Genomic DNA, 26,801 nt, shown 5'->3' on the forward strand with positions numbered 1-26,801 from the left:
CCGACATGACGATTGATAGAGTCATATATGCTGCACTAGGGAAAACAGAAGAGAAAAAAAAAAAAAAAAAGTAACACAAGTGGTCTGCATGTTAGTTCAAAATGTTTCTCCACTTACTGACAATACAGAAGCTACAGCACAGATACTTTGGGTCTGGGGCTAAATTTGAGTAAAATTGGATCTGATATGAAGGTTGGCATGTACGACAACGGCAACCAGAGAAACTTTGCGTCCCATCCGGGGGAGTAGCGATAGCGAGGGTGAATGGCAGAGACGGCGTGCTCCATACAGCTGACCACCTTCATCAGGTCCCCGTCCGTGAACTGCCCGAACCTCTCGTCCAAATGTTCAAGAGCTGAAAAAGAATCACCCACTCATTAATTTTATATTCAGGTCAATAGGGTTTATACATGCATTCAAAGTACCTCAAAGTGACAGACAAACACTTTTGAAAGTCACAAGTCAGTTTGATAACTTCTGTGAGAGTTTCTCTGAAGATGATCTCGGGCCAGTTTCGGCGATAGGAGACGTTTTCTCTGCAGGCGTTCTGCCTGATTTTCTAAAGTTGAAGTCAGAGGTTAACATACTCCCCTGCCAAATACAGAAGACAGGCCATCGGGCACTCCAATACCTCGACTTTGCTGCCCTTAAGCAATTCTACAACAACTTTGAAGGTATGTTTGCCTCATCCGATTGGAAAACACATTTCTGACCACTTGAAACGTTTCTTTAATACGGCCTAAAATGTTCCCTCCTCATTACGCCACCGGTTTTCTCATTCTAAAGTAAAAACACTTTTCGCTATCTTATTCTGTCTAAGAGCAAATGACAATAGTTCAAGAAATGCTGGAAGAGGAAAAAAAATCATTAAATAGATTCAGCGTTAAGAAAACATGTCTGTTCACGGAAATACAATAACTCACATGTAGCCAAGAAAGTGGGTCCGTAGTCATCCTTCGTGTCCTCAGGTAATCTGTCCCAGAGCTTCTTCAAGTTATTCTTCAACATCGCTGTATCAGTCACGGTTGTTTTGAAGAATCCTGGCTCAATGCATGCCACTTTGACTCCAAACCATGCCATGTTCAAACTGAAACACAAAAATGTGACGTTTCCAAGAGCCTGACATTGAAAAAGCACGTACATAATAAAGAAAAAGGGAGAGATCTCCTCTCACCGCAGGCTGTCATTGAAGGACTCCACTCCGTACTTGGAGACACAATAAGGCCCACCGAACGGGCTGAGTCGCCCAAACACACTGGCAACGTTTACCACTCTGCCCCTGGCTTTCTTGATGAGGGGGAGGACGCTCAGCGTGATGGCGATCACGCCATTCAGATTGACTGCGAGCATGGATTTGTAATCTTCTATGTTGAGCCAGTCAGTGGGGCCGGACGGCGTGGCCACTCCAGCGTTGTTCACGACAGCCCACAGGCCTGGAGCAACGCAACAACAGAAATCAGCAGATGAGACTGATTGTTTCTTACTTGCCAGGTCAATCGAAACAAAACATCCATAAAACAAACCCACTCACCCTTCTGTCCAACCAGAGTCTTGATGAAAGCCGCGGCCTTGCCGACGCTCTCAGTGTTGGTGACGTCCAGGGCGACAGTCGTCAGTCTGTCTGAGGAGATCTTCTTCAGCTCATCTTCACCCTTCTCTGTGTAACAGCCAGCAATCACGCGAAAGCCCAGCTTGTCCAGATGTTTCGCCAGGTTATTGCCGAACCCAGAGTCGCATCCGGTGATGTACACATATTTGTCCCCCTTGTTGGAAACTCTTTTGGTTTCTTTGTACCAGCGATAGACGAACCAAACGGCTACCAGCCCGAGGACGTACAGGAACATTTTTCTGAGGACAAACGGGAAGAAGAAACCAAATTAAGTCGGAATGCACTTTCCTTTTCTTTAGCGCTGCACAAAGAATCAGGGCACCACATTTTTACTGTGACGGCATCTTAGATGTGGGGCTTTAAATACCACTAAAGTACATCATGAAATAACAACCTGTTCCACAGATAAAGAGATGTGTATTCATGATGTCCAGTGCAAAGTTAAGCAACAATAACAAAGAGGGGTTCATTTTCAACATCGTAACACAACCCTGCCTCCATAAAAGTTCTGTAAAAACTCTGTATCATGTAATTAAAAACAGGATGCAGTGATATGATATGCAAGATCAAAAAACAACCTGGTAGATGATCTCACTCATTTCACAACTAATTAAGTCAACTGATAACAGATCAGTAGCATGACTGCATATAAAAAATGCATCTCAGACAGGTGTGTGTGTGTGTGTGTGTGTGTGTGTGTGGGTATCAGATATCAGAACAGTTCTGTACTACATCCACAAAACACAAGTTTAAAAAAAACTCGACCGTGCGGGCTTCATGAGCTCCAGCTCACCGGAGGACTAAGCTGAAGTAGAAAACATTCCTGTAGTCAAACAAATCAAAAATCAGAAACCATGGCCACTGCCACGTTATTATTCCAGCAGGACAAAGCCAAAGCACGTGGTGCACAAATAACGACAAGGCTCTTTAATAAGAGTCTGGGCCTGCGGTCCTACTCTGTCACCCACTGAGAACATCTGGCACATTATGAAAAGAAATCCGTGACAAAGGAGGCCACAAACTGTTGAGCAGCTGAAATCCTGCACCAAGAAAGAATGGGAAAACATTTTCATTTCAAAACAACAGGTTATGATCTCCCCAGCTCAAACACTTCTGGGGGTACTGTTAAAAGGTCATTTTTTAACTGCGACACAGCGCTAAACATGGCCCTGTTCAAACTTTCTTCAATCAGCTGCTGGCATGAAACTCAATACATGAGATCATCTTCAAGTAAATAAAGGGATTACATTATTTGGAAGCATTCCACCTCCGTCTACATTTTTACACAGCACTTCATCTTCTTTGTAAACAGGGTTACACAGGTTGGGCCAATCTAATTAGCTGAGAAAGAAGCATCTGCGCAGAGGGAATAAAAACTGTGAGGAACAGTTGCTATAAAAATTTGACATATCTGAAGTACTCGAGTTTTGTCTGCTCACCAGTTGAAAGACCTGGAATACACATTTCATGACTATTTCAGAAAACCACAAAACTCTCATCCGAGAAGATAAAACCAGTGACTCGGTTTTCTTTTGATCAACTATGTTTTCTGCTCTGAAATGGTGCTTGACAGATTAATTAAAGAGAAAGACAATGCTGGCATTTTTCTGCTGAGTCATCTTCAAGAAGAACTCAAAGGACATCCATCTTACAGTCAAACAAAACAAGGAACAACTGAAAATACTTACGACTCTGAAACTTGGGTACTTTTAACTTGAAATTCAATTGATCTAAATATTGGTTTCCCCTGCTTTTAATTGCCAAGTGATCATCAAAAACACACGGCTACGGTGTCTTGGTTAAACAGCAGCAACCTGTGCTGCTGTGCTCTCAGGCTGATGAACGACAGAAACTGGCTCTGCAGGACGCGATAATTAAAACATTCAAGGTGGACTAGATTTCCAGGAAAGCTCGTGCAGCATGCGTCCCATCAGGTTTGACGTTTGTCTGATGGAGGACTCCGCCTGTTACTGCAAAACGGATTCAGTTCACCACGGGAGGTGGTTGATCTGGTTGTGCGTCACCTTTTCCCCAATAGTTAGTCAATGGGCGAGTGTGTGGGGCTGCGAAATACAGCAACACGTAATACCGGCTTGTGGGCAGTATTGTGTTAAAGCTACGAAGCCGAATTTCATTAAACGCATTGGAAAGGTGGAGAGTGGTCATATCCATGAGCCCTAATATCTTTTAGTGCGGGTCTCTATCATTTCAATTGAAAAATTGCACATTTGACGTTGGCCTTGGCGGAGGACGAGCTCTCCATGCTTCAGTCTAGTTTGACAGCATTGATGTTGAAGGAGTTGAGCAGGCAGATCCACGCCACTGCACGTCTAAATCACAATTACACTTCACTGATTTTCCATAGCCCCTTCATTCAACTCAGATTCGGCAATGACACTTTACAATGGACTATCAGGCTGACAAGTCACTCTGAGTGATATTTCCTCGGGTGACATTGACATTGACTCACAGTAACAAAAGCTGAAGAAGCCACTTGCGTGTATTTTGAGCCGTCAGTGCAGGAACAGAGTCGTCAGTTGCAGTGGGAACGCCGCAAAGATGATAGAGGCTGGCACAAAGTTTGTTTCTCCTCTCAACTTCATGTGACGCTTTTCCACCGTAACTTCCGGGGATGTCAGCAGGTGTGTGCGTTGGAAATGACGAGTGAGGAGCGCCATCTGCTGGACACTGAATGATAACGGCAGCTAGCTAAACAGGCTGGCTTGGACATATATTAAAAGAATATACTAAAACCTGTGTTAATTATTTTGTGTTCCTAAATTTGACAGAGACATGTCCATTATATATCATCTGGTTTCAATAAATTAGTAGTATAGTATAATAGAACATTATTCATTATTGGCTGGAAAGGAAACAATATTGTTTAATTGTAGTACCAAAAAGTTAAATAATCATCTGAGTATGACCAACCAAAAAATACAAGATACAAAAAAAAATCATAAACATTGGACAAATTATTAAGATGTTAGCAGTATTTTACAGCTGTGTCTGTTATAACTTTAATCAATTAATGTGTGATTCATTTTCATAATTTGATTATTATTATTTTTTTGCTTAGATGTTTGATGGTTTGGCTTGTTAAAGATTCTGAACCATGAACTTATTGATGAGAATTTTTATGTATGTTATTGTCAAAGTCTGCAAACCGTTTCATTTGAAAAACTTTACTGATGAAACCTTTCAGATCTAAAAATAAGTTTGGCATTCAGATACAGTTTAAGACTGAAACCTTATCGGGAAAATTTAAATGAATATATTTCTTAAACTGGTGCTCCCAAAAGATAAGGATTTACAATAGGGTACTTTTTTTTTGCAGGGTTAGGGTTAGTACGTTCAAGCACATTTATAGAAAAGCATTGCTTGCTTTGATATATCTTCTAATTAGTGGTGTAGTGCAGGGTGTATGTGGGTGTTTGGAGCATACCCACTCCGAAATCTTGTCAGAGTCTGAGGGTTCCTATTAAGCTTACTGGATCTCATTTGCTTAAGAACCTGCCTCACTAAAGGAAATTACCTCTGAGCAGCAGCCATGATAAGAACTGCTTCCTTAATTATCTCCTTTAGCATAGGATACAGCAAACCACCCTTTATGGGAGACAAGAGACAATTCTGTCACACAGTTACCTGAGGCCACAACTTTTATAGTGCTGCCGAAGAGTACAAGCAGCCAGTGACAATATTACATTTCACTCTATTCTCTAAAATTAAATTTTTCCTACAACTTTTCCATAACATTTTCCATCGAAGGTCAAGGAAAAGAGTTAAGAAAAAGATGATAGGAGGTCAATCTTTTTGACTATTTGACAGAGCCCTTAGTCTTTGTTTTCTGCTTTCCTTGTACACCTGGATTCTGTTAACTAATCACCACCACCTGTCTCAGTTCGTTAGCTTCTTATACACTCCGTGGTTTTGTTTTGTTTAGTGCCAGATACTTGTCCATAGAGTTTTAATTTACCATTATTGGTTTCTTTTCTTTTTTTGTTTTACGCTTGATTCTTTGCTTTCTCAAGTGTGCCTTTTCAGTTCTGACATCTGGTTCTTTCCTGCCCATTCAGTCCTGCATTTGGTCTCCACTTCACCACACCACTCTGTGACAAATCCACTCTGATTTACATCCAATTAATCGTCTCGGAGTCAGTCTGTGCTTTTCATAGAAAGTCGAAGGCATATCTAGCTTTTTCTCTGCCTCTCACTGGCTAGTAGTAGTTACTTTTATTGGATGGGATAGTGAGGTAATAATTTCTCTTTGGTCCTTATTCCCTGATGTGAAGCAGCAGCAGCAGCAGCAGATATGCAAAAATGTTAAATCATTCCAGGCTCATTTTGGAGCTTTTGAGTACTTTTAAGTACTGCTATCTCTAACGCAGTCCTGACAGGCTGTTTAAAAAAAGAGACTCAGGGTAGAAATTAAAAGCATACCCACCTCTGTGGGCACATCTACATCAATGCTTATAATACAATAAATGTGGAATAGAGTATGTTCTTGTATTTTCATGATATTTTGAATTTCACAATTATATCGGGGGGGAAAAGAAATACCCCAGTCCCCATGTTACATGTCTCTTTTAAAAAGAATAAATAAATAAAAAAGTACAGTGTGTCTTTGACTGCATCCCCCCTCTTTCCTGTTGCATTATCAATCACCTGCATTGTGAACAATAATGGGCTGTAAAAAGGGAGCAAACTCCAGAACCAGCCCAATCACTACTTGTCCTGGAGGGCATTAACCTCCTGAATTTCTGCTTAATCACGATATGTTTGTACCCATTTCTTATTTTTGTGGAAAGAAACATAAGACACATTATCCCTCTTGTGAAGTAAAAATTCTGTAATTGTAAATAAACGAAGCTCAAAATCTCTCCCAGTTAGAAATTCACAATGACGTAATGACACCGTTTGGATAATTGGCCTCATAGAACTTTATATACATACTGTATGCAGAAACTTTTTCCAATCTACCCACAAATGGGGAGCGGCGTCCAAGTGAAAGCACATTAAGAAACCCTGGTGTAAGCATTTTGGACTAAATCTATTTGAAGGACACAGGACGAGTGGAATGGTAGGATGTCCTGCTGTGATAGCATTGCATGAGTCTAAAACAATGACCCCTTACACACACATTCCAATAAACATGTTATCAGGTTTAATTTGCTGGGACATTTAGATTACCCCAGAACAGTGTGCTACTGTGGTTTAATATTTGCTCATTAAGTCCGTAAATATTGAAGGTTTCAAAAGACCAAAACATTAACCATGACGTTTATGATTGTACTGTGTGTACTGAGACAGCTCATGACTACAATCAATGGCCTTGCGGTCATTACACCCATTTTACAACCCCCTTTGATAGGAACTAAATACATTCATCTGAAGAATCAATTAGTAAGTATAAAATGTTAGCCAAGACAGTATCTTGAAAATGTTTAAAAGAATCCACTCTTTTGTTTTTGATTAAACTTTGTTGTAATTCATAGCAGAGGATGCAAATTAACTTTGTTTCGTGAGTACATTTTGCCTTAAATAGTTTGTCTGGTAGTGGTAATTGCTGACACATCTCCTTATCAGTCTAATTGAAGTGTAGATAATGGGCAAGTGGAGACAACAGTCAACCTTTGCAATAAGATAGAAATTCCCCTGATCAGTCTCAGTCCTTCTGTTGGATTCTGCAGGACGTCCAGGTACTGTGCTCTTTGTGTTTCACCACACAGTCTTCTACTTTATTTTAAACAGGATCACCCATTGATAATTAAGGTTCCCGCCTTTTGTCGATTTATCATCTTTTACTCTTAACATTGTTCAAGTATTGTTCCCAGCTGTGTGTAAATGAAGATGTTCCTCACGTTTTATGTCTTTGCAGCTGGAAATGAGCTGGAAACCTTGAATGAGGCAGCATTTTCACATGAGAGAAAAAGTACTCATCAGCAGAATAAGGTTAGACATTTCAGCAAATCAAGTCTTTCTTGCCTGTTAAAATACATAGTGACATCAAACAATTATTTATTGAATTGAATCGTTATCTGTTCTTATTTTTCATTATTTCTATATTTACAGTTGCCAAATGAGGACACACTTGACTGAGTCAGAGTGGCAAACATGAAGGAATCTGTCAAACTTACAACAGCATCAGGTGCAGATCAAATAGGGTTGAGAGAGCTATTCTACATGTGATAAACTTGATAAAATAATATGAGAGATGTATGTGGCTGAGCAAGTCTGAATGTATATCTTCTTAATTTCTTTCAGCAAACAATCAGACTGGGTAAGTTTGTAACGACATTATCCACAACATGTCTCAGATCGATGAATGTTTACAGGTTTTTATTGTTGTTCAAACAAAATGTAATTTACATGTTTTATAGAGATGAGAAGAAAAAAGGAAATGCATTAAGTGTCGGATACTTTCAACTGGTAAATGTTTTCCATGAATACAAACCCATGAATTTTCCTCATTTCTACATAAATTTGTACAAAAACTTCTTAAATGTATGTTATGGAAACTATATTTTTTACAACTTTTAAGTTTCGATTTGCCACCTGGAAAGACAAAGTCATGATGGTTGTGGGCGGCCTGTGTGCCCTCATCCACGGCTCAGCCTCACCTCTCATGCTTCTGGTTTACGGCATGATGACAAACACTTTTGTGGCTTATGAGCTGGAGATACAAGAGCTGAAAGATCCGAACAAGGAATGCACTAACAACACCATTTATTGGACCAATGGCACCCTATATGAAACAGCTGACAACACCACAGTCGACTGTGGGTAAGTCACAAGCATGTTGTTTAGATGATTGATGTTGCAGTCAGGAGCTGCTGTTAAACATTTTCTCTTTTTACAGAGTGGATATTGAAGCACAGATGACCTTGTTTGCTTATTACTACATTGGCATCGGATTAGGTGTTCTGATTGTTAGTTACTTTCAGGTGAGAATGCCTGCGTTGATCATAAGAAAAATCTCTTGATTTATAATGGATTATAACATTGTTACAGACATATTTTTGTGCCACGATGTAGATTGTCTGCTGGGTGGCATCGGCTGCAAGACAAACTCAGAGAATGCGAAAGACTTATTTCAGAAAAGTAATGCAAATGGAGATCGGATGGTTTGACTGCAACTCTGTTGGTGAACTGAACACGAGGATATCCGAGTAAGCTGAGACTCCTCATTTGCAGATCAAGCAATTATCAGTGTTTTTAGAGGTTTAATTTTTCATCACATGCTTCTTATCTATTCTCTTCCTTGTCAGTGACATCAATAAAATCAATAACGCCATCGCTGATCAGGTGTGTATTTTCATTGAGAGGATCTCTACTTTCGTGTTTGGCTTCATGGTTGGATTCATCGGTGGGTGGAAGCTGACTTTGGTTGTCATAGCTGTGAGCCCACTGATTGGTTTAGCTGCTGGACTGATGGCCATGGTAAGAAACTAGGGACTTGTAATAGTCAGACAGTAGTACATGGCGCTTCTTAATATCTTTGAGTGTTTTTTCTTTGTTCCTGAAGGCTGTAGCCAGACTGACAGGACGAGAGCTAAAGGCCTATGCAAAGGCTGGAGCAGTGGCTGACGAGGTCCTGTCATCCATCCGAACAGTAGCAGCCTTTGGTGGGGAGGAAAAGGAAACTGAAAGGTATTTTGTAATACAACTCCTATTCCAAAAAAATTTGGATGCTTGGTAAAATTTAAATAAAAATGAAAATTGTATTTTTTAAATGTTGAAAGGGAGATATATGACTATTTGACTGAACATATTCGCTCATCTTGAATTTGATGGCAGCAACACATCTAAAAAAAAGTTGGGACGGGGTAAGCAAAAGGCTGGAAACGTAAGTTAGGTGGTACAAAAAAGAAACAGTCGGAGGAACATGGTGCAACTAATTAGGTTAATTAGCAACAAGCCGATAACAAGATTGGGTAAGAAAAGAGGACCTCAGAGAGGCAGAGTCTCAGAGGTAAAAATGAGTTGAAGTTCAGCAATCTGCAAAAATAGACAACAAATAATGCATCATGTACAAATTGTGGAGCAATTTCAGAAAAGTTAACCTCAATATTAAATCAGGAGGACTTTGATGATTCCATCATCTGCAGTAAATACAAACAGTATTGGAAGCCTTTGATCTTTGGGCACTCGTTTTACTGCATTAGAATAGCTGTATGGGCTCAGGAAAACTTCCAGAAATAATTTAGTGAACACAGTTCACCGGGGCGTCCACAAATGCACATTAAAGCTCTGTCACGCAGAGGAGAATACATATGTGAACAAGATCCAGAAATTCTGCCGTGGTCTCTGGCATTTAATATGAACTGAGGCAAAGTGGGAAACTGGTCTGCTGTCAGAGGAATTAAGATTTAAAATTTCTTTTTGAAAAACATGGATGCAAATTCTTCTGGATTAAAGAGTAGAGGGAACATTTGGCCTATTAAAAAATGAATGTTTAGTTCAAAAGCCTGTATGTCTGGTGGTATGATGGTACATGAGTTCCTATGGAAATGCTAACTTGCCTTCGTAGTAGAAGAGTCCGGGTGCTGGACTGACCTGCCTGCAGTCTAGATCTTTCGACAACTGAAAACGTTTGAAGCATCATGAAACCCAAATTATGATAAAGAAGATCTATGACTGTTAAGTAGCTGGCATCCTATATCAGAGAGTAATGAGCCAAAATCTTTCTCCCATGGTGAGAATATAAGGAATCTTTATAACAGGTTTCCACAACAGATGATGCCACCCAATTTTTTTTTAGAGGTGGTGTTATTATAATAATCAAGATGAACTAATGTTTTTCATGAAGTGTCTCACTTTAACATTTGTTATGCTTTTCTATCTTCTGATGTGAATAAATGAGTGGTTTAATATATTTGAAAATCATTGCATTCTACATTGCTTAGTTTTTACACAGCACGCCAGCCCTTTTAGAATTAAGCATGGAGTCTCTAAATGATGACACAATCATTCACCTATTTTAATATACTCCACACATACAGGTATGACAGAAACCTTGAAGAGGCTCAGAACTGGGGAGTGAAAAAGGGCTCAGTCATAGGAGTGTTTCAAGGATACTTGTGGTGCATCATTTTCCTCTGTTACGCTTTGGCCTTTTGGTATGGATCTAAACTGGTCCTCGACACCAAGGAGCTGTCTCCTGGTAGTCTTATTCAGGTATGTGAAAATGACAGAAAACATCTCATTCTTTATGTCAGACATTCTATGTCAAATCAATCAAGATTCACATTTTTGATTATTCATTTCTGATGAAATACAATGACTTAATAGAAATGACAAATGTCACAAAAACAAAGAAATCAAAGGTAATCTTTATATGGAACGCGATCCAATATAGGCTATAAATAACCTAATATTTAAGATGCATACATTTTCAGCTTTGCTAAAAAAAATTAGAAAATTCATTTTAAAATGATGTATTTATGGCTAAAATTATGCTGTTGAGTAGGGGTCAGACTTCACATAGATTAATTGGTAATAAAACAAACCCATTTATAATTGTATAAAAGCTGCGTTGTTATAGAAATATGGTCGCATCAACATATAGTTTAGAGGACTCACTATAAATAAATGGAGTAAAAGTGGCTGCAACTTCATTGTTTATTATCAGACAGCTGGAATTGTAAAATGTTCCCTGTCATAATTATTGGAAGGTGTTCATTAAGTTGTTTTATTAACACAGATGTGACACAGAGCTTTTAGTGTTTTTTTTCTATATCAAGTACAAGAAAAAATGATGGAATCATTAACCAAATGATAATAAAAAAATAAAAAAAGATCATTATTAGTACTTTGTCATTTAAACATCTTCATTTGTTTGAGGCATGAACTTCACTAATGAAAAGCAATCAGGATGGAGCCTTTTCACGGAGCATTTTTTTTACTTTCAGGTTTTCTTTGGAGTACTCATGGCAGCTATGAACCTTGGACAGGCCTCGCCATGCCTGGAGGCCTTTGCTTCTGGTCGTGCTGCAGCAAAGACTATTTTTGAAACAATTGACCGAGTAAGAAATGGTTAATTCGAGAGGAAATCCAGTTCGGAAACACTTGGAATAAATTCTCCATAATAGAATTAAATTCTCTGTTGCTACATTCACAGGAACCAGAAATCGACTGTTTCTCTGACGATGGCTACAAGTTAGATAAAGTCAAAGGTGACATCGAGTTCAACAATGTCACTTTCTACTACCCTTCTCGACCTGAAGTCAAGGTAGCTTAGTATACCTGCCATTTATTTTTCCCATGTTACAGTTTTCAAAATGTAACTCTTGAAAACAAAACTTTGTCTTCAGATTTTAGATAATCTGAGCGTGCAGATCAAAGCTGGAGAAACTACTGCTTTTGTTGGACCGAGCGGATCTGGAAAGAGCACCACAATCCAACTTTTTCAAAGGTTTTATGACCCAAAGGAAGGAATGGTAACACTCTAAGCAGCCTCACAGACAACATAGATCACACACAGTGAAAAGTATGAAAGATTCATTGTGTTGTCTTTGAATGTAAATCACATTCTCAGGTGTGTTTGGACGGCCATGACATCCGCACTTTAAACATTCAGTGGCTCCGCTCTCTCATTGGCATCGTGGAGCAGGAGCCGGTGCTGTTTGCCACAACCATTGCTGAGAACATGCGGTACGGTCGACCTGGAGTAACCATGGAAGACATTATCCAGGCAGCAAAAGAGGCCAATGCTTATGATTTTATTATGGATCTACCACAGGTACACATACAAACTGAGAAATGATGCAGCAGCATCACAAATTGTTTGTTTTTAACATTTTCCCACTAATCCTTCAGAAATTTGACACACTGGTGGGTGAGGGTGGAGGCCAGATGAGTGGAGGACAGAAGCAGAGGATCGCCATAGCTCGAGCTCTCATCCGAAACCCTAAGATTCTGCTGTTGGATATGGCCACTTCTGCTTTGGATAATGAGAGTGAAGCTATAGTCCAGAAAGCACTGGATAATGTGAGTCCCTGTCTGCACACTATGTACTGAAACACAACATCTTGACTTGTTTTGTGGAATAACACACCAATAATTGTGCAGGTACGCACAGGCAGGACCACAATCTCTATAGCCCATCGTCTTTCCACTATCAGGAACGCAGATGTGATTGTAGGATTTGAGCATGGACAGGCCGTGGAGAGAGGAAAACACAACGAGCTACTAGAAAGACAAGGCGTCTACTTTACCCTCGTCACCCTGCAGAACCAAGGCTCATCCAACACAGCAAATGGTAAGCTTTATGCAGAGGTAGGGCACGAGTGATAAATACTGTTATTACTTTCTTTTAAAGTTGGGTTTAAACTTCTTGGTCAATGAATTGGAAATAATTGAAGGGTGAATCTAATTAAAATGGAGGCAAACATCACACTGTCTGAAGAAAAAAAACAAAACAACAACAAAGGCTTTGCTGCCAGGCCCATCTATAGATGGGCCTGGCAGGAGCAGTGCATGCAACATAGAAAAAAGAATGTCACAGAACTTGACACGTTTTTCTAAGGAAGAAAAAAAAAACCCCACAGTTGTAACACTCGTGACTTGCAAGATATGTTACCAAATGAAGTGTTACCAAACTTTTGCTTCGGGGTTCTTTTCCTTTCTGTTATTTTGGCAAAGTAACATTCAAAATCATCTTTCAAAGCTTTTATAGGAGGATATCTTTTGCTCACTTGGCTGTTAAGAGAAGCTTTGACAAGGAGTGGCTAGATTTTTTTGAATGCCACCATACCATTTTCAACAAGCCAGGATAATTAATTAGCTATGTCTGTATTAGTCTTTGCCCTGCAAAACATTCAATGGTGGTCGGCAGTAATGGGCTCAGAACTGTAACCTTGTACCCACAGTATCCACCCAAACAAGGGATTGGTTTCCTGCCTGAAATTTTTATAATATCTATCATTTCTGTTTTTGATTAGGGGAAATAGAAACTTTACTTGTATTTCTGTTGAGTCGATTTTTAATAGTTTTTTGTTTCTTCTCCGAGACGTGATCAGTGAAGCCTTTGATGAAGACATTGATCTAAAAGTGGGCGGTTTCAGGCGTGGAAGCTGCAGATCAAGTAAAAGGTACAGACATGTGATCATACATACATGTTTAGGAACAAATTATTGTATTATCAATAAAATAGATTGAAATTCTCATTGTTGCTCCTGTAGGACCTCTGCTCGGCTGCGATCCCAGAGCAAATTGTCAAACGATTTTGTTCCAGATGGTATATCAGGCAGCCTCAAGATCCTTCCGAATGTGGAGATCACACCAACAAATGTACTGATGATTCCTTTCCTGCCGTGTAATATGCTAGCTCACAAGCTAGCCTGTCTCTAACGTGTGTCTTTCAACAGGAACTTGAGGATGATGCAGATGAGCATGAAGAACCTGCTCCAGTTGCACGTATCCTGAAGTACAACCAGCCAGAATGGCCCTACATGCTCCTTGGCTCCCTGGGAGCTGCAGTTAATGGCTCCATCAACCCCATCTATGCTGTCCTGTTCAGCCAGATTCTTGGGGTAAGAGTTTCTCCTATGATGAATGTACTGTATGCTAAGTGTTACAAGTTGAACTGAGGTAAATGATTTCTGTGCTTTATACTTTTACAGACTTTTGCCATTCCTGACTTGAATGAGCAGCGGAAGCAGATCAACGGCATATGTCTTTTGTTTTGTATCGTGGCTGTGATTAGTTTCTTCTCCCAGTTCATGCAGGTTTATGTTTATGTTTTTTTTTCTTCAGAATGATCTAAAATCTCATAACATGCAAACTCATTTTTAAACTCTCAGTTCATGTCATTGTTTTCTTCGGAAATGAAACAAACCAAAAAACAACCGTGTCATTGGATCCTGCAAAATCCTATAGCTCCAATTCAAATACTTTAAAAATGAATTAATTCATTTTTTACTTTGGCTGTCTAAGCTAAATTCTAAAAGGTTTGAAACTCTGGAACACTCAGATTGGGTTGATATATGTACTTAATGTCCTCAAAACCTCCAAAACAACTTTAAAGGCCTTTTAAGCAATCAAATCAACAACAAGAAAATATTTCCTACCTTAAGGAAAAACCTTTAGTTTTCAAAAATTCATTGCTCCACAAGTTTTTGTTTTATTTTGTATTAATTTTGTATTAAACGATACTAAGATATGTAAAATAAGTGTATTCCTAAGGCAGTATTTCATTCCTCAGCCCTTTTATTATGTCCTTGTTTACCCAATAATTGTTGAAGGACCAAAACATTATTTCTCACACTGTTATTTCAAATCAGAAGAATTACATGGGACAGGATGCTCTTTCTTCTACCCCTGAGAACTCGAAAACAATGCAATACTTCCACACTGCCATACATTACACTTTTACAAATTTTGATAAATATTCCGTTTTTTGGTCAAGAAGGTGTTGATTGGATTGTTTTCTTTATTAGTGAAGTCTAGGTAAAAGATATTAGAAATGCATTATTGTCACACGCAATCAAAATGAACCTGTGTTGTGGAAACCTGAACCTTTTTCATCAAGTTTTCATGAATGTTTACAGATGTTCAAAAGTGACAAAAATAATTGAATTTGGTTCCAAGGTTGAAATTTTTGTAAATAATAAAAAAAAAAAGATTAAAAGGTCGAGGGGCAGACCTTTGCGATTTTAAAGTGTCCCATGAGCTTTTGTATCATTTTATTTCTTAATAAAAGCCATGACATGAACTGTGGGTCTAACTGAGTTGGCATGGTACGACCCATAAAAGGTCACATGTAGGTTTCTATGTCACCCTTCTAATATAATAGAGAAGGAGAGAATGAAGTTTCGGTTTATAGGTAGACTGAGTTAGATTTAATGTTTCAGGGGTATGCCTTTGCCAAGTCTGGAGAGCTGCTGACCCGCCGTCTGAGGAAAGTGGGTTTCCAGGCCATGCTGAGACAGGAGATTGGCTGGTTTGATGACCCTAGAAACAGTCCTGGAGCACTAACCACCAGACTGGCCACAGATGCATCCATGGTCCAGGGGGTGAGTTGCAGTATTCAAGCCGTTTATATTTAGATGTCACATTGGTGCTTTGATTTTTCATGGTAATTACAGTGTTATTTTGTGTTTGGGTGGAATAATTTCTTCAGGCAACGGGTTCTCAGATTGGCATGATCGTGAACTCTTTGACCAACATAGGAGCCTCATTTATCATTGCGTTCTACTTCAGCTGGAAGTTAACATTGGTAATTATGTGCTTCCTGCCTCTCATTGGACTCTCTGGGGTATTCCAAGCCAAAATGCTGACAGGTTTTGCAAATGAGGATAAAAATGCCATGGAAGCAGCTGGTCGGGTAAGTTTCCTTTTCATCATAGTATCAGAACATTCACCGTGCAGACCAGAGATAGCCAGGAATCTGACAGCTACGAACGATTTCTACCACAGATATCGGGTGAGGCTCTCTCCAACATCAGAACAATTGCAGGCTTGGCTAAAGAGCAGTCATTTGTGGAAACATATGAACAGAAACTCGAGCTGCCATATAAAGCTGCCAAGATGAGAGCCAACATCTATGGGCTCTGTTTTGGCTTTGCCCAGTGTGTCATCTTCATGGCATACGCTGCTTCATTTAGATATGGAGGCTACCTGGTCAGAGCTGAGGGATTACAATACATGTTTGTTTTTAGGTTGGTAAAACTCCTGCTTTGCACGTTTTTAGTTTTGTGATTGCCCAACATGAAAACTGTGCTCATATGCTGTCTCTGCAGAGTGATTTCAGCTGTAGTAATCAGTGGGACGGCTCTGGGCAGAGCTTCCTCCTTCACTCCCGATTATGCCAAAGCCAAAACTGCAGCCACTCAGTTTTTCAAACTGTTGGACAGAGTGCCTAAAATAAACATAAACCACACAGACGGAGAGAAATGGGTTGGTGAATTGGAAACACTGTATTACATTGTGCATTTTACATCAAGTATTTCATGAACATTGTCATGCATCTTTAGGAGAAGTTCAGAGGGGAGATCAAGTTCCTGAACTGTAAGTTTACCTATCCAACACGGCCAGATATCCAGGTATTGAACGGCCTGGTTGTGTCTGTGAAACCTGGTCAGACGTTGGCGTTTGTTGGGAGCAGCGGCTGTGGGAAAAGCACCAGTGTTCAGTTACTGGAAAGGTTTTACGATCCTGATGAGGGGCAAGTGGTGCGTGTTGAAAGACGTGGTGGACATAAATTTCACCAACCACAAAATTAATGAAATCATTATTTTCCAAAGCCTTTTATTTAACTTTTAATTGAGTCATCTTTTATTTTCAGTTGATTGATGGCCGCCCATCCCATGCAGTCAATGTGCCTTTCCTGAGATCTCAGATCGGCATAGTGTCGCAGGAGCCAGTTTTATTTGACTGCAGCATAGCTGAAAATATACGGTACGGAGATAACACACGCAGTGTCAGCATGGAGGATGTTGCTGAGGCCGCCAAGAAAGCCTATCTTCATGACTTTGTGATGAATCTCCCAGACGTGAGTGGAACGCTTTTAATGTATGACTGAATTTCACAAGGATCACCTTGAATTCTGGTTGTCAGCCTGGTCTCTCTCTTGTTAACAAGAATACTTGGTAGATAAATCAAGCAAAAATGAAAGAAGAATGCTTTTGTAAACAGTTATTTCTTTAAGAAAAAAATTGCAGTATGATGAATATTTGCATGTTGAGAGCATTTTCATTATGGGTCTTTGGTCCATTTACAATAGTTACAGAGCTCTTAATTGTGTCACATGATCTTCAGTTTGTTAAGTTAATAACCAAAATGATTGGGACATGTAAGAAATGCCTAACCTCAATCATAAGTTGATCTTTATTTACTGATTAAATCAGAAGCACTGGAGCAGCTGCTGCATGGATCTTGTGGTTAAATTGTTACGTTAACTATTGATTTTTTAAGCATTTAAGTCTCACTTATCAGTTTACCTCCTGAAATATATATACGACATGAGTCACAGTGACTTGATGTATCTTTTATATCATACACAGATTTACAAACCAAATAAAATCAGTTCTACAGAGCAAAACTGCTCAACTTGTGACTTTTTTCTTCCTCAACTTCCTCACTGCTTTCACGATCTGGTAGAAATATGAGACTCAGGTCGGTGCTCAGGGCTCCCAGCTATCAAGAGGACAAAAGCAACGCATCGCTATTGCCAGAGCCATTGTTAGGAACCCCAAGATTTTGCTGCTAGATGAGGCTACCTCTGCCCTGGACACAGAGAGCGAACAGGTAAGTGACGTGTTTTTAAACACCGACCAACCACACAAAGCAAGGCATTCTCATACCTGCTGTACAGGTATTCTTTTAATCCATTCTTCTGTAAATGGATTTGTATGTTTTGAAATAATCTCAATGCTCGCGACACACCCAATGAACCACAATGTTTTTTTTTTCCTGCAGACAGTGCAGTCTGCTCTGGATGAGGCGAGAAAAGGACGAACCTGCATCGTCATTGCTCACAGACTATCAACCATCCAGACTGCTGACATCATAGCGGTGATGTCTCATGGAGTTGTCATAGAGCAAGGCGCACACCATAACCTCATGGCCAAGAGGGGTGCCTATTATAAACTGGTCACAACAGGTGCTCCAATCAGCTAAAAACCCGCTGAAACATTTGACGAGCATTTGATAGAATCTAGTTTTGAGTGAGCTTTATTGTACAATTTCCATTTTCAAAGAAAGAAGTTTGAACACTGTGTAAAAAGTAAAAATACAATGTAATGATTTGAAAAATAGTACATGGACAGCATATCAAATGTTGACATACCACGATGGTATGGAGATGTATAGGAAACTGGCACTGAAGGCAACATTTATGCTGAAATTATTATTTTTGTAATTATTATTGTACATTAAATTGGCTTTAAGAATCGGTTCTATGATTATATGCTTAATTTTTGATTGAAGCTATTTATTGAATATTTATTTGTTAGGAACCGTTTTGTATACATGAAAAGGATGAAGAATTTTATATGCATGTTTGTACTGTTGGGCTGTAATTCATGTTTTTAAATATTCTTAATGTACTGTACAATCATTGAAGAAAAAAACAGAAACGCTGTAATTTAGTTTTTAAAAAATTTGCTCCCTTAAATGACATTTTATGATTAAAGAACTCGGGATAATGTGGTTACATCTGAGTGGCTCTTTGTTGTTTCACCTACAGCATCAAGTAGTAATGAAATAGTCAAACATCCCAGACACATGGATGTTTTTCTTCAAGCTCCTCTTGGCATGGAGCCTACCCACTTTAAACAGTTACATCATTCAGTGCCAGGCCTCAGGTGCATCTGATGCTAAGCAACCGCAGAAAGGGACAAAAGATGTGGAAATAGGCTCTGCACAGGGTTTAACTAATTTCACTAATCTTGTTACATCAGAGAGTCTGTTCTACCTCATTACTTTTTGGCTGATTAATGTAGCCTCAAGAAACTAAAAGACCCATTAGAGATTAGATAATACACCCAGACCAGGATGAGCATGAACACTGTACATCTTGAGTGCGAACAGGGGTGCTGCAGGCAAGAAATTCTTATTGATTCAGAGGGTCCTGGTGAATGCATGTAATTTTAGAAAATAACTGATCCAGCGAGCTGCTGTCATACCACCCAATATTGAGTCAGATGAAAATATTTATGCTTGGGTTCTTGTTTTTATATCGTGGCATAGTCTGAATGCCGAGAAACTGACTGGTTTCTGATTTATTCTTAATCTAGATTTTCATTTTAGGAGCCAACTACACATAGTCTGAAGAACATCAGTCATAATGTATCCTTTATCTCACATCTGCTTTTCACACATTTTGAACTGACAGGATGTCAAAGAAAGAAAAAGGTTGTCTTTGAAGGACATTCTCAAGGTTATAGATGACCTTGTTTGAGCAACTATTTAATTGATTTTAACCATGCATTTATTTGGCTCACAGTGAGCTTACCTAAGAAAGACTTTTGTGCTCTTAAGCTTATATTTTGCAATTAAACCTCTCAAACTGTCCTTGAGAAAAACACAGTGAACCCTTAAATGTATTTGAAGGGGGAAATTTGAATAGTTTTGGTAAAGTGTCACACAAAAGTAATGCAGTGTTCATCGCTTTACAAAGAACCACTTTAATAGCGAAATTATGAATTCCAGCAGTCTTTCAGATATACATACATACACATAGTTTTACTGTGAATATAAAAGAAAAAACATAGAAAGAACAGAACCACAAGTAGGCAACATGTAACATTTATGTTCAAACAAAATTAAATATAAAACATAATTGCTATTCAAACCCAGTAACGTAACTAGCTGTATATCAACATATTGTGGTGTTCAGTGCTTACTTGACAGTGAAATAAGTGTGAATAACAGTCTGACTGATTCTCTGTGCTGCTTATCCACTTTCCGCCAACAGGGCTGAGCCTATCTGTAATGATTTAACGCACATCACAAAGTATTGGGAGCCACATTACAAAACCAAACAATTTGTTTTCAGTCTAAGCCAGCTTTCTCTTCTCATCTTTAATCAGCAAATGAACACAGTAAGGGATAAAGGCAACCACACCGAGAGGTACTGAAGCGCTTTTACAAAATGACAGCACATAGAACAGAGCCTCAGTGTCAGTGGGCACTTTGATTAAATCATACAGCTGCAGAAATGTGAGAGCTGTTGTCATGCACATGAGTTTGAAAACATTTCTACAGCCATTCTTCCCCTTACAGCTCTGAATGAACATCTCCGAGTTCACTGCTAGTCCCAGACCGAACAAGGCTCCCAGGTTTCTCACCAGACCAGCAAAAGGTGTGGTGTCCAGGTGGATCCAGTCTGGGTTAGCACACCACTTCTTGGCTTTATTGACTGACCACAAAGGATCAATGTCCAGGAGTTTGAGCAGCAGATAAAAGCAAACAGCCATGGTGAGAAGGAAAACATTGGCCTGGAGGTACACTTTAAAGCTTGCATTGTAGACTGAAGGGATATGATCAAAAACTTCAGCAACCACCATACCTACATATGGAGAGAAAAAAGAAACACTTTATCTCTGACATAAAATACAACAAAAATATCTAAACATGTGAAATAAAAGAGCGAAACACACCAATGGCAAGACCAAGGATGACCTGATGTGGGAAATGTGTTGCAATAAAAACCCTTGAGAGGCAAACACTTATCTGAATGACCCAGAAAGCCATCCACAAGCAGGATCTCAAGAGATGAAACCTGTAGGTATACAAACATTTAGACCAAGAATGAGGAAACAACTTGTTGTATTGAGAAAGCACAACAAAAGCATCCACCTCTGAAAGCTCCGGACGGATGAGAGACTGGAGGGTCTGGCAAAGTTTAGAGCAGAAGTGATCATCACATACCAAACACATGATGAGCCCATGGCATGGCCAGAGGGACTACCTGCAAAAAGAATAATTAAGGACAGTGTTTGGCACTTTATCTGTAGGGCGTTAGCTAAAATGTACTACATACATACAGTACTAACCTGGCCCTGTTTCACATGTTATGTGAAACTGATCCAGGTGTGGAATAGAATTGTTGTCGTACAAGTAAGTTTCTTGCACCCACCAATAAGGTCGCTGCCCAAACAGAATCCTGAGGGAACGAAAGGCATTTGATTAAAGTCTATGAATAAGCATACCAAAGGTGAAATGAAAGAATCAGAGTTGGCTTACCATTTAAAAATGAGATTGAACCAGTCTCCGATAACAGCCACCCATATCATCTTGGTGCCAACATTATGATTGAAATGGAACCAGAGTGGAAAATAAACAGAGAAAATATTACGAGGGTCACCCACTATTGACATGAAGTTAAGGAAGCTGTGGTATTCCCTGTAGTTGCTCTGCAGGTGCTGTATAACCAACACACCAAAGCTGTGGATAAAATCCATGTAGTTCCTTTTGTGTGCAACAGTTGCTTCTTCAGCACCAGTCAAAGCTCCATGAAGCCCAGCCTCACATCACTTTATATCACAACCTGGCATCATAAATCATTCACTGAAGCCATGGCAACATCTGTAGGTTGTTTGAACACATATGGAATATAATAATGTGTTCCCAAGCCACGAGAGGTCAGCGTTTTAAGACACTTCACAAAAAACTGTTTACAACCTGACTGTGTGACTGTCATTATATGTTTCACAGAACATAGCTTGTACAATTGTTAAATATTAGCCACTATACACACGCCAAGAGTGAGTGCCTCACATAATTCCCCTGGATCCTTTCAGCTTCATTAACACTGTCATTCTCAGTGACCGTAGCAACCAAGTGGGCTCTCTGTAATATAAGTGAAAAACATAGCCCATCTGGCTTCCACAGCTGAGTTTTTTGGGTATACTATCCTCAGTTAGTTTTCTTTTCCTGTAAAAATAAAAATAGTCATATGAGCACTTGCATACATCATTTTGACAGTAACATTATTTGTTATGAAGTGTTTGGACTGGATGTCACGGGGCAGTGGAGTTGAGAGCTATCTCAACTTCCTCCTTTTGACCACAAGGTGGGGTATGAGGGCGTAAACTTCAACTCTCTCTCTATATAAAGATATATATTTATATTTAAATTAAAAAAGCTAGTCAGTTCAATATATATGAAGAAAACATATCGCCTTTAAAAAAACTATAAAATATATAGGACTACAATTATATTTAATAGATTTGTTACTGGGTTTAAAATCACGTCATTTCCGGCATCGATAACCGCCCTCTGTGTATACAAACCGCGGATTTTTTAAAATAACCAACCGTAGTGGGACAAAAATCAGAAGCGGTTATCCTTTGACTGCACTTCAAAACATGTGAGTACAAAAGCCAAGCGTAGAAAAAATGCTAAATCTGTTGTCAGTAAATTGTTTATTTATTTGGGTAAGTAAGGTTCATTCTTGAAAGCTATGGCGAACTAATCGCTTAGGTTACTCAGTTAGCATTAGCGCTAACAAGCTAATGTTACTATTTGGATTCGGTCTAATAAGTTGACCAGTCAAGTTGTTTACATATCTGCGATTATCACTAATACAGTCATTGGGACGTCTCTAGTAAAGTTGATTGATTATGCTACTAAGGGATAACATTCCGTGTTGAACAGTACTCGCTAAATCAAACGAAGAAAGTTAACTTTTTGTCGTTATTGTGGATTAGCCACACATCGTACACAAGAAGCGCTATAAGACGTTCAAAATATAGACAGCCGAACGTACAGACCTGCTTCATTAGTTGTCCTGATGTTTGTTGAGGGAGTTTAGTCACAATCCATTCTGTTGTTGAAATAGAGGCTGATAAGATATAAGAGAAGAGTCTCTAGTCAGGTATTTGTTGTGCTCGTACCATATACAGTTGTAAACACAAGTCGTTTTGGGAAAAAGCATCTGCTAAATGCATATATGTAAATGTTATATCTTTTCAAACTTTTTTATTTTTATGACAAGATCCTATTTATGCTTGTGGAATTTGTCTTAGCGGGCTGCATATCATCAATTGTTGGTCATTGTACTTTGACTTAAACAATAGCTGCAGCCTAAGCTTTTTCTGCTTTAATCTCCCTAAATATACGTGACTAGAAATAAAGCAATAATAAAATTTACATACAGGATGTATATACAATATATTTATGTGTGTTAATGTATATACCTGCTTCTTCTTCTTAAATCATAGACCGATCTCAGAAGATCATGACGTCCATTACCGACCCTGACATCAGTGACAGGTTCACCAGTGGAATGGAGGAGATCCACAATAAACATCTTGGAGCATATGCGGACATAATTGACACGACTGTCGAGCTGTCCCAGTCCCACAGACAGTTTGTAAAGTCAGCACTTGGTAAATTATAGTTTGTTTATATTTGATTAAATATCTATTGATCCCTGTAGAGAAATTATTTTGATGCAGTGTAATTTGCCTTTATAGATATGTTATTGTTATAGATATATCTGAAAAAAAAAACACAGAAAGAAACCTACTACTAACATTTCAACATCTGGGCCGCAAAGCTTTTTATAGCCGTGGCAGTAATTTTCTTCAAGAAGGCGAATCAGAGGACTGTTCCAGTGTTCTTTTGCAGTTGTTGGTTAACAGTTCTTGTTTACTTAATTATGTTTGTTTTTTCTTTCAATTATGTGCAGATACATGTTTGAAAAAATGTAAGGATGATGAGAAGCTGTTTGAGACAATTCAGACATTCAAAAGAGGTGAGTCTGCAATATTCCACATGGCATTACACTTGTACTGTACATGTATACAGTCTCACTAAGCAGTTGCTGTGTTTGAATGTGAATCAGCAGATCATCAGTATTGCTATCACTTGGACTGACACAATTTTTTTGTCTTCCTAGACCTGGACCAAAAAAGTGTGTGGTTAAAGGAGAAACGGCATGCCATATCTGAGACTGTGTCTGAGGTTCAGGAGAAGGAGATGCAGAAAGAGGACATCATTGAGAAAATTCAGAAACTTAAGGAAGAACAAACAAAGAGAAAAGAGGGTAAGGCTGTTTGAAAACGTATCCCAACGGTCTGTCAGAAAGTTGAATCTTGATGGAGCATATGATTGTTCACTCATTTCTTTTGTTTTCAGGAATCGAGTCTCAAAACAAAGCAAACAAAGACAGACTGAAGAATCTCCAAAAAGCCAGACTAGTGTTTCAGGATCATTTGGGGCTGGAGATACGAACAATCCTCGGCAAAACACAGTTGGTCAAAGGTAAGCTCAGCATATATTTATCCATATAAAGTATGGACACCCACGTATGTTATTTCCATCAGATGCAAAGATTTTGGAGATTATTGATGGAGGGGTCAAATAGCCTGATTGGGTTTGTCAAAGTATTGGAGCTACCAATGGTGACTTTCACAGGAAACCTAATATGATGAACATGAGGTGTTTACTACAAATTACTATATTCTACATTTATGAGACTAGATTCCCGCTGTCTCAAGGAATTACAGCAAACCATTTTGCTCTCTAGAACAGTTTCTGTTTTGGATGTGCATTCTGTCTGCAGTCCGTAGCCATTGAGATGACTCAGTAGGGCGTAGCTGAGTGTAGTCACATGTCTGATGACATTGTGTGCACATGCTCTATGTAGTTAATGTTTCACAGGATTCAATCTGCTCTGTACAGTTAAAAAGTCTTCTATTCTGAAGCCTATGGGCATTTAGTATTGTGAGCGATGTATTTGAAACCTTATCGGATTACCTTATTTTCTGGCCTTCTATTACTTTAAAGCAGAACAATAATCATGGGCATGGAAATAACTTGGAGTAACAACAGTATGCCACAAACTACCACACCTTTGTGAAACATAACAAATAACTATAATTTAGGATTTCAACAAACTTTGTCTCGCCTTTCCTCCTGCTGAGTCTAAAGGAGCTGTCGGAGATGCTGTCCCAGTTCTTTATCAGTTAACTAATTAAGTTAAAAAAAAAATTGTCTGAAGAGAAATTCCTTTCATAGAATTGACTATTAGAAGAATATTTCTATGTGGATGACTGTGGTGTGACTGAAAAGACTAAAATTGAAATAAACGTGGTTAAATGAGTCTTTGGATAAATTATTCATATTTGCATGATTTGGGTTAACAGTCATCTTTACTGCATCATGGGGGTGCAGCAAAAAAAGTTAACTAATCTCTTATCTGTTTAATTTATATTTCCACTGCCACAAAACCTGCTTACATCAGTTTACATTACATTACATTACATTCCTGTCATTTTGCAGACGCTTTTAACCAAAGCGACTTACAATAAGTGCGTTCAACATCGATTGAATAAAGCAACATTATAGAGGTTTGTGAACCTTAAATGTATCTACTTCGTTTTTTAAGTGCATCGATCTTTGTAATGCGCATTGTGGGGCGTAAAGCTGCCTTGCTGTGCTTAGGGGCTGGCATACAGTCGCTTGACATTTTTGTTGGCTTTTGAGGGCGTCTTTCTAATGTCTTTGGCATAACAACAGATTTGTGTGTGTGTGGCTGCGCATGTGCAGGGCTCAAATAGAAATTAGTTTTTATGACAGTGGTGTTGCATCCCTTGACTGTTGGATTGAGCCAAATAGCCTGTAAAAATTGCCAAATTCTCTACTGTTTCTTTAAATGTGTTTATGAAATATAAGGGAAAAAATCCTTCACTTTATCATTCATTGAGAGAATAAAGTTGCTAAATCCAAAAAAAGTGATCAAGTTCACTCCAGTCCATAAAATGTGTATGTGTTATTTCTACTTCAAATGGATCAAAACAGAGGCTCCCCGCTGTATTAACCGGTTGCCATGGTGAAGTCCAGAATGAAATCTATTGATAATGGCCTCCTTCTTTTTTTTCCCTTCAAAATGCACCCTCTTAGCCCAGTGAACACACTTAGACTGAAGTATTTCCTCTGAAAGGAGCTTCAAAGACCCATTTTTTTTTTCTTTTCTTTATCTGAAGTAAATATGACGTAGATGTTACAGAATGTGTGTGTTTGTCCTTTTTTAAAGGGGAAAAGTTGCAGTTTGTTTTCCGGAACATTAACCCTTCTGATCAGGACAGTGCTTACGTTATCACGATGGGGATTAAAGAAAACGGTTCATACCAGAGTAAGTTGCACACATATCCTTTTTCTTTTTGTTCTAAATTATTTTTGGATAACTTGTTGTGAATTGGCAATTTATACCAAATTAAATGGAACTGTTCACAACTGCATTCATCAAAAACCATCAGTGAACTTGAGACGGAGTTTGTTCATTCACATTTGAAGAATGGGGCCCAGATTATTTGTATTTTCTTAGTATTTATTGATTATAATTTGTATCTTGCAACAAGCACTGTAAGTGGGTTGTATATTAACACCCATTTGAATTTCAACAGTTGTGTCCAGTGACCCAGTGCTCGATTGTTTGTCAGTCCTGGAAAGCCGGCTTCAGGAGACCAATAATTTACCAGCATTCCTGGCAAATGTGAGGAAAGAGTTTATTTCTCAGGCTCGCTGCTGAGATTGGATACTTTCCCTTTAAAAAATGCTGTAAAGATTTCACTGCAATACAGACTGAATTTCAGGAGGATTGCATGGAGTATCATCGGGGGTGCAGCTCACTGGTCTGTAAATAAACTTATCAACTGCTTTTAAAAGACTTTGTCATAGATTGAAAATGTCTTGACTCATTATTACGCTCTTACTATACTCGGTATCATTTTAAACCTGT

At 38.9% G+C, this 26,801-nt stretch overlaps 4 protein-coding genes across 4 annotated transcripts; 2 read left to right on the forward strand and 2 right to left on the reverse strand.

Annotated features, from left to right (window-relative positions):
* Nucleotides 1-20: 20 nt before the first annotated feature.
* Nucleotides 21-4,232, reverse strand: dhrs9 (dehydrogenase/reductase (SDR family) member 9). Its single transcript, XM_075479706.1, has 5 exons — nt 4,080-4,232; nt 1,532-1,848; nt 1,175-1,433; nt 924-1,087; nt 21-355 (listed from the first exon to the last, which is right to left on the reverse strand). Exons 2-5 carry the CDS (start codon nt 1,842-1,844, stop codon nt 132-134), a joined length of 960 nt encoding a protein of 319 aa, XP_075335821.1. The 5' UTR covers nt 1,845-1,848; nt 4,080-4,232; the 3' UTR covers nt 21-131.
* A 3,746-nt stretch (nt 4,233-7,978) lies between these two features.
* On the forward strand, nt 7,979-18,229 carry abcb11a (ATP-binding cassette, sub-family B (MDR/TAP), member 11a). Its single transcript, XM_075478522.1, has 25 exons — nt 7,979-8,038; nt 8,151-8,392; nt 8,469-8,553; nt 8,645-8,778; nt 8,878-9,049; nt 9,135-9,259; nt 10,612-10,786; nt 11,521-11,634; nt 11,730-11,840; nt 11,923-12,048; nt 12,147-12,350; nt 12,428-12,598; nt 12,680-12,869; nt 13,620-13,701; nt 13,792-13,900; nt 13,978-14,142; nt 14,233-14,337; nt 15,463-15,624; nt 15,732-15,935; nt 16,028-16,269; nt 16,351-16,507; nt 16,585-16,782; nt 16,896-17,102; nt 17,711-17,861; nt 18,033-18,229. Exons 1-25 carry the CDS (start codon nt 7,979-7,981, stop codon nt 18,227-18,229), a joined length of 3,888 nt encoding a protein of 1,295 aa, XP_075334637.1.
* Nucleotides 18,230-20,109: 1,880 nt separating this feature from the next.
* On the reverse strand, nt 20,110-21,516 carry LOC142395977 (glucose-6-phosphatase 2-like). The gene is made up of 5 exons (XM_075478523.1): nt 21,299-21,516; nt 21,109-21,218; nt 20,912-21,023; nt 20,713-20,834; nt 20,110-20,621 (listed from the first exon to the last, which is right to left on the reverse strand). Exons 1-5 carry the CDS (start codon nt 21,514-21,516, stop codon nt 20,110-20,112), a joined length of 1,074 nt encoding a protein of 357 aa, XP_075334638.1.
* An 833-nt stretch (nt 21,517-22,349) lies between these two features.
* spc25 (SPC25 component of NDC80 kinetochore complex) lies at nt 22,350-26,793 on the forward strand. Its single transcript, XM_075479710.1, has 7 exons — nt 22,350-22,424; nt 23,278-23,445; nt 23,748-23,813; nt 23,958-24,104; nt 24,197-24,322; nt 26,097-26,195; nt 26,467-26,793. The coding sequence occupies exons 2-7, from the start codon at nt 23,295-23,297 to the stop codon at nt 26,589-26,591; spliced, it is 714 nt and encodes a 237-aa protein (XP_075335825.1). The 5' UTR covers nt 22,350-22,424; nt 23,278-23,294; the 3' UTR covers nt 26,592-26,793.
* The last annotated feature ends 8 nt before the right edge of the window (nt 26,794-26,801 follow it).

Source organism: Odontesthes bonariensis, chromosome 12 (genome assembly GCF_027942865.1).
Source record: "Odontesthes bonariensis isolate fOdoBon6 chromosome 12, fOdoBon6.hap1, whole genome shotgun sequence".
NCBI lineage: Eukaryota > Metazoa > Chordata > Actinopteri > Atheriniformes > Atherinopsidae > Odontesthes > Odontesthes bonariensis.